At 51.3% G+C, this 12,535-nt stretch overlaps 1 protein-coding gene across 5 annotated transcripts in view; it reads left to right on the top strand.

Moving 5' to 3' along the window:
- The window catches only part of Daam2 (dishevelled associated activator of morphogenesis 2), a 105,706-nt gene that overhangs the window by 83,999 nt on the left and 9,172 nt on the right, over positions 1-12,535 (top strand). For 2 of the 5 annotated variants that reach the window (XM_058581409.1, XM_058581408.1), the window contains exons 15-20: positions 3,762-3,869; positions 6,270-6,296; positions 7,259-7,461; positions 8,594-8,678; positions 10,525-10,631; positions 10,739-10,827. In XM_058581409.1, the coding sequence (XP_058437392.1) occupies positions 3,762-3,869; positions 6,270-6,296; positions 7,259-7,461; positions 8,594-8,678; positions 10,525-10,631; positions 10,739-10,827 (619 nt within the window). Of the gene's footprint in view, positions 1-3,761; positions 3,870-6,269; positions 6,297-6,432; positions 6,517-7,258; positions 7,462-8,593; positions 8,679-10,524; positions 10,632-10,738; positions 10,828-12,535 lie in introns of all 5 variants that reach the window. The other 3 variants (XM_046450732.2, XM_058581411.1, XM_058581410.1) reach the window with 3 other exon arrangements.

Here is a 12,535-nt window from a genome sequence, read left to right as displayed (position 1 = left end):
GACTGAAGAGTTCAACGGGAAGATAGAGCCATTTTGGCCTCCTCCTGGGAGAGCTGCATACAGTGTTTACATTTCTAGAGCAACAGTGAGAGGCCCTCTAATAAATCACCAATAATCACTAATAATCACCAATCCCAGGCCCAGGGGTGGGAGTTGATTCTTCTATTGATTCACAAGCTTATAGATGCCCCGGGTCTCAGTGGACCCCTAATAATTGAACAATTTGGACAAAGTCCTCCCCCTGGTTCTTGAATAATGGCAAATCTTACTAAGAGAACCACTGGTTTGGTCCCCGGGGCAAATACACTCAGGGTAACTGGTTTCTGCTACCCTGGTCTTGCCGTGTAGGCACCAACTTGGGGCTGGGGTTCATGGATCTCCTTGGACTCTGTTATAGGGGCCTGTTGAACTAACTCACAGGGAATCCATAACTTAGCATTGTGTTGGAGTGTCAGTGAACTCAGATGGAGACTTAAGGCGGAGGAGAGATAAGTAGATAGAGATTTCTAAGCCAGGGGCCTGCTGTTGGTTAGATGGCCCTTCCTGATGGTGGACTAGCTGGCCAGCCAGGCTGAGGTCTGCTTTGCCTAGAACTTTCCACTGGGGATATGATAATGCTAAAGGTGAGAGATGGCACTGCCCCATGAGAGCTTAGAATCTGGCAAATTAGGAAGGTGGTCAGGAAACAGCTAGAGATCTTGACCACATGGGTCAGGGGAGAGGTTTGAACTTTGAACCAAACCCAGTTTGACTCAACTACCTGTCTACATCACTCATCTGTAACTCAGTTTCTTCTCTGCGAGGCCATCTCTACGATTCCTTCCACCTCTGGTCTTCTAAACTATGTGGAAACCCACAGCGTGGACACATCTCCCTTATAGTCTCCCAGGCCTCCGATCATATCCAAGTGGTTGGGTTTTAGAGTCACCTGTTAGCAGCATTTAAAAACAAGACTGTAAAAACTCAGGACAGCTGTACTGCACAGTTGTGGCCCGTGGATGCTTCTCCATGGCCAGAAAAGCAATGATAGCTCAGAAGGCAGAGGGCTCTCTAGACCCAAAGCCATTGCTATGTGGGAATGATCACGGTTCATGAGCAGACTCAACGTTTTTTATTGTGGCCAAGGAGAAATAATATTTTTGTCTCCCATGCTTACCAAAAATTTAAGGTTTTAAAAATGTCATTTTAAGTTCTCATGTGTGCTCATGGTTAAGGAATCCACACAAAGCAGCTGATTTTAGGGGAGGAACTTTTCACTGTTAGGGAGCTTTGGGCTTAGGATTTTCTCTGGGGTCCACTAATAGTAAAGGCCACATGAATTCCCTAGGGACCCAAAGCAGGCCAGAGCAGGCCAAAGCAGGCCAAAGCATCATTACCAGATGGGAAGGTGTCATTTTGATGGAGTGGATGCCTGGGAACATTCATGGGAATTGTAGACTTTCTTGGCAGAGCAGGGTAGAGGGGCATCGAGAAGTATTTGAGAACTTGCTATCCTGTCCCTAATTTTTTAATTGTGCAAAAAGGGCAGATTTTTTAATTGTTTGGGCTTCAGCTTCCCTATCAGTAAAATGGGGGTAATGCTGATATCCATTTCAAAAGGTGGTTGTGAGGATCACTTGAATTAATATATGTTAAAGACTCGAACAGAGACTTGACACATAGGAAGCCCTAATAATAATAATGTCAGATTAGTTATTAGTGGCACTGCCATGTGTGCCCTAAGTATGCTCTCACGATGACCCAGGGAGGTAGGCATCCTGAGACTCAGCTTCCTTTTGTGTGACGTGGGTAAGAAGAGAATCCCTCTGTGCCCACAGACCCACGTGGTGGCAGGGCTGGGGACGTCAGCCCGCCGGCTCAGCCTGTTCCCACAGGCAATGCTCTATGAGGAAGATGTGATGAAATGTGTTTCTGAGAAAGATAAAGGCTAACTGTAGAGGTCCAGAAGTCCCAGGAATCAAGACTAGAGATGATGGGGTCTTGGCCAGGGTGATGGAAAAACTAAATTTGGGAATTATGATACACGATGGGCACCTCGGGGTGACGCAATGACGGTTAGGTAGTGGAGAATATCAGGAACACACTGACCTCTCTCTGGCTCCAGACCTCAGGGAGACCTCCAGGAAGAGCCACAAATCCTTCTGGAAGATGTGAGGAAGCTGGGGTAGGGGGGCTGTGTTTGGAGAAAATGAGAGAGGGCCCAGGTGATCTGTCTGGTGCCTCACGGGAAGTTCTTCCCCATGTTCGACACCCAGCGCTCTGTTCTAGCCCTTTCTTCTTAACCTGACCTCATGAAGAATAAGGAGGATGGGAAGATTTAGCTCTGTGGGCCTCCCTCTCCCCACCTCCACCCCCAGGCCTGGATTTATGCGGTTTTCCTGTCAAGGCGACGATGCTGGGTCACTCAGCGCCCCACACTCCTGCAGCCAGCGCCCCTCCCTGCTTCTCTGATTCAGGTCCCCCTCCCATCTCTCTCTTCCTCCCACATCCCCTTGCCAGGAGCCCAGTCCCTCTCCCCAGTCTCCTTCCTCTACCCCACGCATGCTCCTGGGTATGTATGTACACACACACTCACTCTGGTCTTTTCTGCCATGAAAAGAATGCGTCTGTGTTGGGATTGGCCAGTTGCCTGTATTCCTTACTGCTCTGAGCTTCCCAGCCAGGCATTCCTCACGAGGGTCCCTGGCCTTCAGAAGGCCACAGGAATGTCCCCACCCCCTGACTCTAGCCTAGCCTCCCCCTTTCAGAGTTTAAGAAAATAAAAGTGAGTGAAAGGTACGCTTCTCTCTCCAAGCCTCGCTGAGGGGGACGAGGAGGAGTTATTCAGAAGGTCCCCTGGCTGCCCTCTAGGCAGAGGAGGCAGGAGGTTCTCTTTTCAAGGACAGCATGCTCTGGATGAGGTGAAGATTCCCAGGAGCCCAAGGGTGGAGCATACTGGTGGGGGAGGGTGCACCACACTCAAGTCCTCTTAGTCCATACTGCTGTCTCCTAAGCCATTAGCAGAGTGTCACGAGACTGCTGGACTGTTTCTGGCTTGGCTAACGGGTCCTTTCCAGACCCCAGTGCAAGGGTCCTACAGGGAGGGTGGTACTGTCTCAACTGAGAGACATTAGGACAGAAAGTTCTGGGCCCATCCCAGTCATTAAGGATGGGGACACCTTCCCTGGGTCTGACCACAGGAAGTTGTGGCAAAGCCTGGATGTTCTGAGCAGTCACTACAGGGGCCAGGGTGTCCCAACCTTTGGCATTCATCCACTTTTTGGTTATCTGGGAGAGGAGGAGGAAGACCTTGGGAAATGAAATAGCCAGCCATCTCAAACAGGAAATGCAGCCTGTGCAAAAGCTTTGAGGATCCCAAATCTGTGTGCACTCTGATCCTCCCAGGGATTCCAACCAGGGCGGGAGCAGCTTCTAGCCAACTCTGCCCTTCATGGAGAGTCGGCCCATGCAGGTGGGCGGTTCCTCTGCTTTCCTGTCTCCTACCCATCACTCAGTGCTTCCAGTGATTTCTGAGATGAGCTTACAGTGGCCCCCATGAAAGGGAAGAGAAGGAAGCTGTCTTGGGGCTCTACCCTGGAGCAGCATGTTAAAGAGGGGCAGAGGTTGGAGGGGTAGGAACTGACCCCTTTCTGAAAGTCTGAAAGCCTGGCCATTGTAGTAGGTGTCCCTAGGGGACAGATGCATTGGGCATCTTCCTGATGAAGGCGTTAGATCAATCATAGGTTTTTTTTTTTTTTTTTTTCCCCTGTCCTGAATCCTAGGAGCGTGTCCCTGGCACCATATGGAATGAGATTGATGACATGCAGGTATTTCAGATTCTGGACCTAGAGGATTTTGAAAAAATGTTTTCCGCCTATCAGAGGCACCAGGTAAGACCTTGCTCCCTCTGGCCTCTTGGGCCTTGACTTCTGGTCTTAATTCCACACTCCACACTCTTGGAAGTCAGACCCTCGCCTTCCTCTTACCATCCTGTCCCCTTCCTCTTTACCTCCCTCCCTCCATCCTCCCCTCCCCGATTGGTTTTTCCTTCTGCACATGAATTCTGAATGATTTTGTTCTTGATGAGATTCCATGTTTGTACTGAGGACCTAGATAAGAATGGGAGGTGTGTAGTCCAGCAAGGGAAATGCCACAATGTTTTAGTTACAGACCAAATGACGAAGTAGTATGATGCCATTTCTCATTGTCATCCTGGGGTACTGGAGGTAGAGTCCCAAGGCCTGGCCACCACTGACCCTTACTGTTTGGCCTGGGATTTGGAGACTAACCTAGAAGTTGTGTAACTTTCAAACCACTTTCCCAACCATGTTCTTATCTCCCAACACCCCCACCATGGTCTGTTGAGCAGAAGATGTTAACACTGCAAGGAAGGAGGGGTTCCGGGGGGTGCTGCTCTATGTCGCGTCAGGGGGCTTAAGCTGGACCAGGCCCTCAAAGGCCAGGAGAGGCCCTGGTCTGCTCCACTGGCTCTGTGTACACACAGCTGGACAGAGTCTGGCTCTAAAGCTACAAAGTTAGGGGAGTAGGTTGGTGGCCAAACACAGGGCATTCCTGAGGCATAGGCCTTCGACTGTGCTGGGCACCTGCGGAGAAGCCAGAAGTGCTGATTCTCAGACCCCATCCTCAAGTATCGAATGTACTTCATGACATGGGTGGAGGGTCAGGAGTCTGAGTATAACTAGCACATCTGGGGCCCTTCCCCATTAAGTCCAGTTTGAGAACACCCAGTCTGAGGCTGGAAGGCCCTTGCTTTCTCTCTGGCCTGCTCCCAGGGGCTGCCTCCTGCTGGGGTTGTGTTACCATCCTCCTGTTCTCTCTGCTCAGTCCAGGCTTCCAGACTGGAGGACTTCTAGTACCAGTGATGGGTCTTGGGCCTCCTGGGTCCTGGGCAGTGGCTAGATGCTATGACCTTGCTCCCACAGGTGTCCTACCCTGCTCGGGCCTGTGGATGACCCTTCCGGAGGGCAATCAGGGCCAAGGACATGTGTGACTGTTCTCCCTGGGCTCTGGTCAAAGAGGTGGGGGTGGTGTCAGGCTCAGGCCATCTTGGGATTCTAGAAAAAAACAAGTGACTGTTTATTTAGTTGTAGGTACCAAGGCATTTGAAGGTCCACTCCTAATTCCAGGAGCCAATATCTGGGTCAGGCTGGCATGCCCACTGGGAGTGGCCAGGGCTGTGGGGACTAAAGGAGCCCTGCTGAGCATGGTGCTCGTGGGAACTGGAGCTCCCTGGTGGGTTCTGGGGACAGAGGGAGTGTGCAGGAATGGGTGGGAGTCAGGTGTGATCATCACTCACCTCCCCTAGTTTGAGAGTCTTCCTTCAGGTCAGAGTTCTGGCCTGGCCTGGCCAGTCTCCAAGGCTCTGTGGTGGCTGGGCTGGGGACCAGTCAGAAGAGTTGGTGTGAGGTTTAGGACAAGCTGGGTGTAGGGCCTTCTGGTTTGATGAGTTGAGCAGGAGTTAAGACTGAAAGACCCTCGTCCTGCCTCACCCCTCGGAGCCCAGTCAGTGCAGCCCTGATCCGGGGCTGGGTTCAGCCAGAATACTGTCACTCAGGAGCAGCCCAGTCTCTGTAACTGAAATGACAGCAGCCAAACTGGGGTGACCTCAGGGTCTGTGTTTCCCTTGTCACCTCCTCTTCCTGTCTCCAGGTCCTGGATGGTGGGTGGTGGGCCAGGGGAGGTCCTGGGAGCCATGGCCTTCCCTCTGTGTCCTGGGCAGGTTCTGAGTTGGTAGCTTCAACTCCATCAGGGTCAGGAAGGGAGGACACAGATGCAGCTGTGCCTTCTTGGTTCCCTTAGACACTGAAGGATAAAGGGCAAGGAGCAAGCTAGGGAGACCTGCCCCCCTGCCCTGATGCACACAGCTTCCACAAGCTCCGTTTCAAGTTCTCACCTATGATGAGAAAGAGGAGCTCATGCCAGGTGGAGAGATGCCCTCTGCCCTCTGGGCAGATTCTCAGCAGAGGAGAGGGAAGAGTGGGTGTCAAGGCCTGGGCTGGGGGAGCTCAGCTTGCTCCCCTGATGGAGGATCAGCTGGGCCCAGAGCATGGGGAGGAGCTGCCTGATCTCTGCATGTCTGGCTTCTCTGTGGTGCATGTCCAGGGATACTTCTGGGTTCCTGTTTCCAATCATGGGGGTCTCCAGGGGACAAGTGGATAGTGTAGATGCTGAGGGTGCCCATGTCTGTCCTGCTGCTCCAGGTCCCCAAAACTTTTGACTAACGTTGTGCATGTTTAATTCTCTGTTGGCTGTGGCTGCTGCCTACCTAGGAGCTGATAACTAATCCTCCTCAGCAGGTGAGTCACTCTCAGGGCTCTCATCATTTCAGGTGATGAGCCCACTCTCCTGGGCTGATGCCCTGAAGTGGGCCCAAAACAAGGGTTTGCCCATTTCACCTCCTACCTTCTTACTCATCTGTGGACATCCAGATAGGGGGGCATGCAGGAGGGCCCCCAAAGAGAAAAAAGAAACCTAGGAAAGGGAGGGTGGTGCAGAAGACCTCCGCCAGCAATGGGGGCTGTTTAGGGAGAAAGGAGAAAGCTTCTCGGTCTGCGTCTCTCCTGCCAGGCCCACGGCGAGGCTTTCCTGAAGGTCTGCCTAGGTGGGCACTGCCAACTCCAGGGGCCTAACTTCCAAAGATAAACATGCGAGTAGCGGCCCCTGGAGCTGGGCACCATGGAGCCACACAGGTTCTGTGGAGGAAGTCTCCAGAGTAGGCAGAGTCCACCCGAGAGCCTCACCATCTCCCTCTCCAAGGCCCAAGGCAAGAAGGGGTAGAATCTTTGAGTTCTTGAGAATCTGCTGGAACCCCAGAGGGGAGAATTCTGCTTGGAATTTTGCCCCAGTTTCTGCACCCACCACATGGATGCCCTTTGCCCTGGGCATGTTGGGCATCACCTGAAATCCCTGGGAGTTGGAGGCCGTGGCCTTATGGGGCTTGGACCAACGTCTCATGATCAGCTTGGGGGGGTTGTCTGAGAGGAGGGCATGATGAGTGGGGCTTGATCCTGTGGGGGACATGGTAGGTCATGTCACATTACCTAAAGTCACAGGGATCAGTCAGACCTCTCCCCATTAGAACAGCCCCTTCCACAGGTTACTCAGGGAGGATAATGTCTAAAAGGGTGGTCTTCACTCTCTCCACCAATGCTTTCTAGCTTGTGGTAAAATCCCAGATCCTTCCTGTGAGAGCTAGTTATTCAACACTGTCCTCTTCTCCATCTTCTTCTTTCCTCCTTCCTCCCCCTTCTATTCTAAGTATCCCCAGGTTGGTAGGAGGGTGGCTCCTGGCGGGTGGTCAAGAAGACGACTGGGGAAGGCATACATCTCAATGCTTCCCCTGGACTCATTGCAGAAGGAGTTGGGCTCCACAGAGGACATCTACCTGGCCTCCCGCAAGGTCAAAGAGCTGTCAGTCATTGATGGCCGGAGGGCGCAGAACTGTATCATTCTTCTCTCCAAGTACGTGCTAGCCCTGTCCCTAAGGCCCCTCCAAGAGAGGTTCTGCTGGGAAAGAGTGGGCCCTCCAGGGAGCACGGTCCAAGATGGGGCTAAGGCAGAAGGAAGTTGCGCTGAGTGTCTAACAAGAGGGGTGGCAGAGGAATGGGGTGATGGCATCTCTGGCCTCCTCCTTTGCTGTCCCTTGGGAAGGGAATGGACACTGATCTTGAGTCCTCTCCTGGGAGTCCCTCGTTAAGCAGCAGCCTGGGGCTGTGCAAACAGGAAACTGCCCCAGTCACCAGGCCCCTGACCAGCCTGGTCAGCGTCTGGCAGCTGAGCTGCTCTAAGCCCGTGGAGGGCCCCACTCAGCTCAGGCCACAGAGCAGCATGATCTCAGCCCCTAGGCATTTCCCGCTCCCGCAGAACAAACAGGGCAGTATCTGCACTAACAGCACAGCTTCTGTGCGGGGTCTCCCCCCAGTCAGGGTCAGGGGCACCGCCTCCCGTACTATTCTTAGTGTTGCCCCCAGTTGCCTCTGGGACATCTGCTCCTCTGTGCTCCCACAAGGCCCCAAGCCTCAGTTTCTTTCATTTGATGGTGGGATGTGCTGGATCTCTGGGGCTCCCGTGGGTGTGGGTGTGCATATGGAGGGGCTGGGGAAGGCTGTCAGGCGTGTAGGGGGCTGGCTTCTCCCTGTCCCAGACGGCAAGACCGATTGGAGCAGCTGTGTGGGAGCCAGGAACTGTCAGGGACCGAGAGCAACTCTGTCTCCTGAGAATGAAAGGGGGAGGAAACTCCCCTCAGAAGGCCTGTCCTCCCATGGCGGTGCTATAGATCTTTAGGCATGAGGAGGAGTCTGCACTGGTGATGTCCCTTCTACACCCAAATGCCCCTAGCAGCTCTGACAAAGCCTCAAGCAAGACACCAGTGGCTCAAGTCTCCACTGAGACACTAAAATACTTGTTTTCAAGTAGATGGGATGACTCATATTAGTTTAGTCTAATAAGGCGTGGACAGAGCGCCATCAGCATACTCCCAAGTCCACGTTCAGGACAGATAAGAGGCTGAGACTGTGTCATCTGGAGAAGGAGGTTTGGGGGTGTCTTAGCTGAGGGGCCAGACCGGGCTGCTCAGTGGTGGGCTTTGTCTCAGGTTGAAGCTTTCTAACGAGGAGATCCGGCAGGCCATTTTGAAGATGGATGAGCAGGAGGACCTTGCTAAGGACATGCTGGAGCAGGTGAGGAACCTCATGGGAAGGAAGAGAGCTGAACCTGGGGATAGCCAGCCCCACCCCTTCCCCACGGCCCCCAGAGAGGCTGAGACTCTTGGGGCAAGGAGAAGGCAGGCTGGAGTAGTTGGGGAAAAGGTTTCTAGAAACTTCCCTGGACTAACCTTTCTGGGGGAAGGGTGGAAAAGGCTGCCAGAGATCCTTGAGGCCTCTGGAAGGAGGTATGAGGTCTCAAAGCAAACTCAAGGTGAACAGTGGTCACATCTTCCCAAATCTCTTCTACCTCAATTTGCTGTGTCCTTTAAGAGAAACCTAGAAAACAATTGGACTTCATTAAAATTAAGAGCCACCATCTATCAAAGGCACTGTTACTAGAATGAAAAGACAAGCCAAGAAGAAGTTTATTGCCGTACACATGTGTGTACACACACACACACACACACCCCTACACATCAATGAAAAAATGGCAAACACATCAACTTTTAAAAATAAGCAAAAGACTTGATGAAGCACTTAATGAAAGGATTTCCAAGTGGCCAGCGAACTTGTGAAAAGGTACACAGTGCTATTGGCCATTAGAGAGACCAGGAGCCACAGGAGTAGCTAATACACACCCCAGTAGCTAAAATTAGGAAGATGGACAGTACCAGGTGCTGTGAGGACATGAAACCATTGAGATTCTCAGGCGGTGCATGTGGAGGCTAAACACCTGCCTACCCTCTGCCCACTAACCCCGCACTTCAGTGTAGGCGCAAGAGGAACTGGTACCAATACTGACTAAAATACATACACCAGAATATTTATAGCAACTTTATTTATAAAGCCCCCAAGGTGTGAACAACTGTCCATTGATAGGAAAGTTGTTATAAATAAATAGAATAAATAGTCTGGTATTAGCAATAAATAAGTACCAAATTACCAATACACAGTAAGGATGAATCTTAGACTTTATGTTGAACAAAACAAAACAAAACACCATATAGCATCATAGCCCATTTTCTGGGCTATAACAAAATATGTGAAACTGACTAATTTATAAATAATAGAAGTTTATCTATTTAGCTCATAGTTCTGGAGGCTGGAAATCTGCTTGGCATCTGGTGGGGACCTCGTGCCACAGCATAGCAAGGTGGAAGGCATCCCGTGATGGGACAGAGCAAGTATGCTTCTTGGGTCCCTTTTCCTCTTATGATAAAGCCACTCATACCATTATGGACGCCCCACCCTAGTGATCTCATCTAATCCTACTTTCCTCCCAAAGGCCCATCTCTGAATATCATTCACATGTGATTTGGGGATTAAATTTCGAACACGTGACATTTGGGGGCCATGTTAATCCATAGCACACAGAATGAGGTCGTTTATACAGTGTTTAAGGTGATACAATTCAGCTGAGCTGTATTAGGGGGCTTTCTGAAATGAAGCAAGGGAACTCTCTAAGGGGAAGGAAATATTTTTTACTTTATTCTTACTGTACAGTGAAAGGTCTTGACAAAACCCAATGAACTGCACATTTAAAATGGGTACATTTTATTTCATGGAGATTATAGCGCAATAAAGTTTGCTCAAAAAGAAAAATCATCCAGCTGTGTGGAATTACTGATTTTAAGTAATTTCTTAATTTTAATTCAGAATAATGTACGTCACTGTATGTAAGCTATATCTGTTTTAAAAGGCGAAAAGAAAAAAGAAAGAGGTGCCATCCTCTCAGCACTGGTCCACACGAGAGCACCTGTCTCTGAGCCTTCCTCGTCGGGTGCACCCATCCGAGCACCTGGGCTTCTCATGCTCTGCACCCCCCGCCCCCCCCAGCTGCTCACCAGGTTCTTGTCTGACTTGCCCCTGCTCTTTGCAGCTCCTCAAGTTCATCCCGGAGAAGAGTGACGTTGACCTCCTGGAGGAGCACAAACACGAGCTGGAGCGCATGGCCCGCGCCGACCGCTTCCTCTATGAGATGAGCAGGTTGGGGAAACGGGAAGGAGGTGGCGGGCCCAAGAGGGGGCCAGAGCTGGCTCCTGGGGCTGGGGCTGGTGGCGGTGGCCTTCTGATGTAGCTCACTCTGTCCACAGGATCGACCACTACCAGCAGCGACTGCAGGCCCTCTTCTTTAAGAAGAAGTTCCAGGACCGACTGACTGAGGCCAAGCCCAAAGTTGAAGGTATGGCTGAGGGCTGGGGGAGGGCTGGGATGGACAGGCATCTGGGAACCCATGAATGGGGCAGAGGGAAGCTCCTTCCTTATTCTTAACCCAAAAGGGAAAAAGAAAGGCAAACAAAATTTAAACTGTGATGTTGTAGAAAAATGTGCTTATTTGTATTAATCTCTGTGCCGACCATGTGACACATTTCTGTGTCTCAGCATGCAAACTCTCTGCCCTGGAGAGCATCCTGTCCCACTGTGGAACAGAAACAAGGAGAAGATAATAGCTGCACCTAGAACAGCACCTGGTGCACATTGAGCTCATCTGTTTTGCTCACCTGAGAGGTGCTAAGTTCATAGAATACCTCTGGGCACATTAATTCATGTTTGAGCTACTAAGAAGTAAAAAACTACATACGGTGATTCATGGAGGTATCTGATTTTCTGAGGCAGGAAAACCCCTTCAAAACAGGCCATTTCAGATGGGAAATCCTTAATCTCTGCCTGGTATGGTGGTGCACAACTGTAATCCTAGCTACCCAGGAGGCTGAGGCAGGAGGATTGCAAGTTCAAGGGCAGTTTCTACAATGCACTGAGACTCTGTCTCAAAATAAAGAGGGCTAGGGTACAGCTTAGTGGTGGAGTGCCCACTGGGCTCAGTCACCAGTACCACAAAACAAAAACAAAAACTGAAAACCAACAAGAATTATGATTTCTGACAACCATGTACCAAGCATTATGCAAAAAGAAAAAGGTGTCATTTGGTCCTTATAACAGTCCCATGTGTGAGTGCTATCGTCACCCTCTATGTGCCTCCTTTCTCATCTCTGAAGTAGGACTGTGGTAGTTGCCTGGTGACTCTGGCAGTTGTCACTGGTGGGTGGTGGAGCCAGGGTAAGGATGCACTTGCTGTCTTCCTAACCCACGCCTTTCCCCTGGTCCAGTGACTGTCCACAGGACATCTTCCTGGGGATGCCTGTTGGGATGGCAGAGGAGGGAGGAGCAGAGAGTTGCAGAAAAGGCAGGAGGGCAGGATGGGGACAAAGGCTGGGAAGCCCAGCAGAGGGGAACAAGAGAGCCTGTGTCCCAGATGCTGAGGGTGCAGGGCTTGGGGCAGAGCAGAGCATGGGCCCCCCCTGCTGGACGCCAGGGTCAGTCAGCCCTCCCTGGCAGTCAGTCTAGGGAGTGGACCTTGGTGGAGTCCAGTGGGCGGCTTCCAGGAGGCTTCTGGGGAAGGATGGAGCATGGAGAGCTAAAGGCAGACACTTTCTGTAACCTGAACCCTGTCCCCCGTCATACCATCCTCAGGCAGTGAGGGACCTGCAGGTGTGTTTAGAGATAATGGGTCTGAGAGAGAAGGAAAAACTCAGGAGTGACTCTCCATCCCTAAGCTCTGGTGGTATCTCCTCGCCCTCTGACCAGGGTGATTCCTTATCTTCATCTCCTGCCATACACAGCCTTTGGGGCACGAGGCACAGATAAGGCGTTCAGCCCAAGATGTGTGCGCTCAACAGTTAGTGTGTCCTGGCTCATTGGAGCAAATGGGAGCAACTGCCATTGGAGCTTCAGAAGCAGAACAGCTTAGCCATGGGGTAGGATCAGTTCCAGCTTCCCATTCCTGCTCCTAAGTGCTTCCTGATAGTCTGGGGATGTTCTGGAAGGTCTCCCTTTAATATCAAGCTTCATAGAGCAAGATGAGTTTGGAAGACAAAAGTGCTGGGAAAGTC

This window comes from Marmota monax, unplaced genomic scaffold, assembly GCF_021218885.2.
Source record: "Marmota monax isolate L192 unplaced genomic scaffold, Marmota_monax_Labrador192_F-V1.1 WCK01_AAM20220418_F8-fsc00127, whole genome shotgun sequence".
Lineage (NCBI taxonomy): Eukaryota > Metazoa > Chordata > Mammalia > Rodentia > Sciuridae > Marmota > Marmota monax.
This window is presented reverse-complemented; position numbering and strand designations above follow the sequence as displayed.